Source organism: Asparagus officinalis, chromosome 1, assembly GCF_001876935.1.
Source record: "Asparagus officinalis chromosome 1, Aspof.V1, whole genome shotgun sequence".
In the NCBI taxonomy this organism is placed as follows: domain Eukaryota; kingdom Viridiplantae; phylum Streptophyta; class Magnoliopsida; order Asparagales; family Asparagaceae; genus Asparagus; species Asparagus officinalis.
In genome coordinates this window covers 101,420,420-101,425,986 of record NC_033794.1, presented here as the reverse complement: position 1 = coordinate 101,425,986, position 5,567 = coordinate 101,420,420, and the positions used below count along the sequence as shown (strand labels likewise).

Below are 5,567 nucleotides of genomic sequence, written 5' to 3'. Positions count from 1 at the left end.
CAAGTTTGGTACCCATTTATTCAAGTCCTTGTAAAAACTTTTATACCCACTTAATCAAGTTTGGTACCCATTTATTCAAGTTTTGTACCCACTTAATCATGTTTTGTACCTCAATATACTAGAATCAAATTTTGTACACACTTATTCAAGTTTTGTACCCATTTATACATGTTTTGTACCTATATAGGCACCGTTTTGTACCCATTTATACACGTTTTGTACCCAATTAATCAAGCCTTGTACCTACTTGTAAAAACTTTTGTACACACTTAATCAAGTTTTGTACCCACTTAATCAAGTTTGGTACCCATTTATTCAAGTTTTGTACCCACTTAACCATGTTTTGTACCTCATTATTCTGCTGCAAATTTTGTACCCACTTATTCAAGTTTTGTACCCATTTATACACGTTTTGTACCTACTTAGGCACCCTTTTATACCTCTTTGCTCTGGATTCAAATATTGTACCCACTTAATCAAGCTTTGTACCCACTTAATCAAGCTTTGTACCTAATAATGCCATGATTTTATTTTTGTACCCACTTATTCAAGTTTAGTACCCACTAATTGCTCGTTTTGTACCCACTTAATACTGTTTTGTTCCTCATTGTTCTGGGGGAAAAAATTAATTCAAATTATCATCCATACATGATTAATCCATACAACCACATTATCATCCATACATACATAAATCTTAAGGGAAAAGTGAATAAATCAAATTGTGAACATTCAACCGAAACACATGCTTTGTTTTGGCCCTCCGTAAACTTTGTTTTGGCGATGCCGTTAACTTTCTCGACCTCCACGAGCAACATTTTTGTTCTACAAAAAAAATTGCAACTTTATCATGACAAATGCAAAGACATTGAAAAAATATTAAATCAAGATTAAGTATAATACCTTAGCTAAAGGACAACTCGTTATATAATGTCCTTTTCCCTTACAAAACCCACAAAATCTTTGTTTTTTTATACTCTTTTCTTGTGCTATCTCCACTCCCGACTTAATTCTAGTAGCATGTGCTGGTCGTCCCTTCGTGGCAACAGGCTTATCTGGATCACGAATAGTGATTTGAGTTGCTTCCTCTATAGAGATGGGTATGGATGAAGTAGGCATCTTATTGCTGGCATTGCTCTCATTTCCATTGTCGTTATGTTCCTTCTTAATCTTGGAATTCTCAACTTCTTCAAAAAATGAGTCTAAAAAAGCACTAAACTTATCATGAAGTGTACTTTAAGTCAATGTATCTTCTAGTGCCTTGATGCATCTACTCCTAAGGGCCTAATGTTTAATGATAGATAGTTGGTCTTCACTATTTGTAATACAATTTTTAACAACTCCGCAAACAACATGTCTTGCTTTAATTGTCCATCGTTGCATGATATATCTTGATGGAATTTCTAATACTTGCTTCTTTACTAAAATGTGCAAGCTATGTTTGCATAATATACCTTCCATCTCAAATCTCGCACAAGAGCACTTAATTCTTTTTTCTTTGGATGTATTGAAAACAACATGATGCTTTACTATCTTCTTGCTTTAAGCCTCGCTATCTATATTCCAAACGGCATAAGTAGCACTTGCGCCGTCCTTCGACAACTTTTCATGAAGCATGGAGTAACTATCCTTGAGTTCTTTCTGAAAGATAGTAAACAGATTCTTCGTATAATTCTCCCGAGCTTGTTTTTCAATGGGATGTTCAATTATCAATGTAGGAACTGAGTTTGTGGACTTAAAATCTTGCTCAAGTTCAGCGGCTCGGCGAGCTCTGACAGCATTATCATACTGCTTAACAAAATCATGTAACTCGGTATTTACATTCACAAAATGATCAAAAAAAGCATTAATTCCCTCACTCCGCTGAGTAGATGTCATTCCTGCAGTAAAAGTGTCTTTAAGATACACTGGAGCCCAATGATCTCGATGATTGTATAAATTTACTAACCAACTCCTTTTATCTGCACCATATTTGTCCATCATTTCTTCCCAACGCTTTTCAAATTTTTCTTCCGATTAACTCCAATACCATTTGTTATACTTTAAAGAAACATCCTCACCATAATCATTATGCATTGATTAAAGATTTTGTAAGGCATTCCTACGAAGGTGCCAAGAACAAAAGCGATGGCGAGTTTTAGGAAAAACTTTGTGAATAGCACCACACATAGCTTTATCTTGATCAGTGATGATTGTTACTGGTGCTATACCCGACATACATTTTAACCATTGGCTAAATAACCATATAAACGTCTCCTCCGTTTCATCGGCCAGTAACGCACACCCAAATAGAGTAGACTGTCGATGATGGTTAACGCCCGTAAATGGTGCAAACGGCAATTTTAAATTGTTCGTTCTATATGTAACATCAAAGCAAACAACATCTCCAAATTGCAAGTAAGAAGTCCTCGACCTACCATCCATCCAAAAAACACTTCTCATCGTCCCATCATTTTCTAAATCAAGTGCGAAGTAAAATTGAGGATCAGATACCTTTTTCTCTTGAAATTGACGAACTATGTTCACGCACTCATGGCCGACGTTGTTTCTTCGTTTAAGTCTAAGTTGTGCTTGGCATTCTTGTTGAGTGAGAGAGCCTTGTTCATTGCCATGAGCAACGTCTACAACCTTACAAATGGCAGAAGGCCGTAAACCTTGATTGTCAAGAGTATCTATCAACCTTTTTGTCGATTGAGCTCGATGAAGTGTCCGATGTGAGTAGTGCTTCTTTACCCGAGTTGGGGTGGTTAATGGATGACCATTATGCTTACTGTTTAACTTTCGGACCACCCACTTTTTAGTGCTTCTATCAAGTCCAATAACCATCCTTGCGTTACATCCACATCTTGTATCAAACTTTCGAATTACATTCCGACCATCTTCACTTTTATCTTTTAAAGATTTAAAGCCTTCTTTGTCACATACAAATATTCTAGATAGGATTGCATCTTTCTTTCTCGACCAAGCTGTGTGACCCTTGCGAACACCAAATCCCTTAAGTCTGGCGTATGCATTGTAGAAATTATAAGCTTCCTCATGAGTAGAGAACTCCATTCCGATATATGGATCAACGCTGTTTAAATTATCTTCACCATTTTCAACGCCCATAAGCTCATCACCATTCTCCTCATGTTCGGATGCCTATAAAAATAGAGAAACAAAACTCATGCTAAAAGATACCTATTTTGGTATATGTCATTAGTTAGTAGTACACTATAAACAATAAGATATTATCACCTGAGAGGGAAGCCATGTTGTAGATAGTAGATCATGGTCCTAGCCTTTATCTTCTTCCATTGTTGCCTCACGTGAGAGAATTGTTGGAGTGTCTATACAAGCTATCAAATTATCACATATAAGAAGTTCAAAATCGCTCAAAAAACGTCATCAAGTTGATCTTTCAATTTCACTAAACAATTTCATTACGATAGTTTAAACCAAATTTAAAGTTTATATCCAATTTAACAATACATGGCAAAAATAGCTCTAAATTATCCGGCTCGTAGCCATAGAGTGAGTGCTGCAAACCAAGTAATGTATGAGCTGAAATTAAAAGGAAGAAGATAGATCCAAGGAATATGCATGAGGGAAGATAGAACCATCATGAAATAGACTAGATCTAACAGGAACGCCAACTAGAACTAACATGCCTTGTAATAGAACTAACATCATCTCCATTAGAGCTAACATGCATCCCGGTAGCATTAACATGCATTTCAGTTAAAACTAACAGTTTAATTTAGAGCTAGCTAACATGCATTTCAGTTAGAACTAACACGTTAATTTAGACCTGATGCCTTACCGCTAGCTAACATGCATTTCAGTTAGAACTAACACGTTAATTTAGACCTGATGCCTTACCTCGGTGGAGGTGAGCTTGACAGCGGCGAAGTGAGATGAGCCGGCGGCAACACTGAGCGGGGACGGCAAGCGCAGGCTGCGGCGATTTCGAGAGGTGGAGAGGAGGGGGGAGGTGATGGCGAGGCAGACGCCGAGGGCTTGGTCGAGCTCCGGAGGCGGCGATGAACCTGAGGGCTGAGCTCGAATGCCGTCGGAGGCGTGGCTGATGACGAGGGCTGAGCTCGATGGCGAGGAGGAGTAGACGGCGATGACCCGGCGGCGACGCTCAGCGGCGGCGATCTCGGGAGCTGGAGAGGAGGAGGGGAGGTGATGGCTAGGGCAAGGGGACGGCGGCGACGCTGAACGGGGACGTCGAGGGCTTGGCCGAGCTTGGGCGGCGGCGCTTTCGGGCGGTGGTGAGGAGGAGGGGGTCGGTGATGGCGACCGAATTCGCGATCTTGAGCCGGCGGCGACGCTGATCGGGGGCGGCGAGCTCCGGCGGCGATTTCGGGTTGAAAACCCTAATTTCTTCATATATATATATATATATATATATATATATATATTTGTTGATTAATCTTTTCATTAAGCTAGATTTCATATTGAGTTTAGTTTTGTTATTGCTCATTGATCACACACACCATCTATTGAGCTTTTAGTATTTCATACTTTATATAATTGGGTTATGGTGAGTGATACATTGAGTGTGAGCTTAATTGAGTTATCATCTTATTAGAGAACGAATCTATTTTTAATTTGAGCTTTGTTGTTGAGATCACATTGTAATACACAAGTACACCGAGAGGAGTGGTTGGTGAGAGATGTAGTTGATTCCAAGAGGAGTGGCGTCAGTTGTAAAGCTTAGGGAGAGATTGTAAATCCGAGCACTTGAGGAAAGCGACACGTGAGAAGCCAACACGTAGAGAGTGTATTATGTGATTACATTGTGAGTGTTATAAACATTTATCGGTGAGCGTTGAAAACCGATTATGTGGTTATCTTTTGAGATAGTAGAGATTCTCCTTGAGTGTGGGGAACGGAGATGTAGGTTGAGAGTGACCGAACTCCATGACCACTTTATGTGTTTGTGATTGTTATTTGTCACTATCTCATTTGCATATTTATCTATGTTTATATCGCCCTTGTTTTAATTACATATCCTTTCTCATAATTTGTTAAATATCATACTTGCTAGGATATAATTATTAATAAGCTTTAAATCAGCTTTAATATTGGATTAGATTAGCAAATACCCTATCCACCCCCTTCTAGGGTACTGTCATATTACTCCGCAAGAAGCGTGGACTTGTTACAAACCAAATGTGAGCCATTTCAAGGTGTTCGACAGTATTGGCTATACTCATTTTCTAGTGCAGAAGAGGAATAAGCTCGATGAGAGGAGTATTCCATATGTATTCATCGGCTATGATTCAAGAACCAAGGGTTTCAAGATGTATGACCCTTACAGTAAGAAGTTCATTATTAGCCGAGATGTTCAATTAGACAAAGAGAAATCATGGGACTGGAGCAAGGGAGAAATTTGTGCCAGCCCGATTACTTTCATTAACGAAGAAACTGAGATCAGGACAGATACTCCAACACATACTCCATTTAAATCCACTCTATCATCACTGATGACATCATCACCAATCACACCTTAATTACAATAGTCAATGACTTCTTCAGAATCATCTTCATCATCATTGAGTCCACAGCCTCAAAATTTAAGG

The 5,567-nt window shown here is 38.9% G+C and overlaps 1 protein-coding gene across 1 annotated transcript; it reads right to left on the bottom strand.

The window, feature by feature from the left end:
- Positions 2,077-4,371, bottom strand: LOC109838310 (protein FAR1-RELATED SEQUENCE 5-like). The gene is made up of 2 exons (XM_020406764.1): positions 3,859-4,371; positions 2,077-3,138 (listed from the first exon to the last, which is right to left on the bottom strand). Exons 1-2 carry the CDS (start codon positions 4,369-4,371, stop codon positions 2,077-2,079), a joined length of 1,575 nt encoding a protein of 524 aa, XP_020262353.1.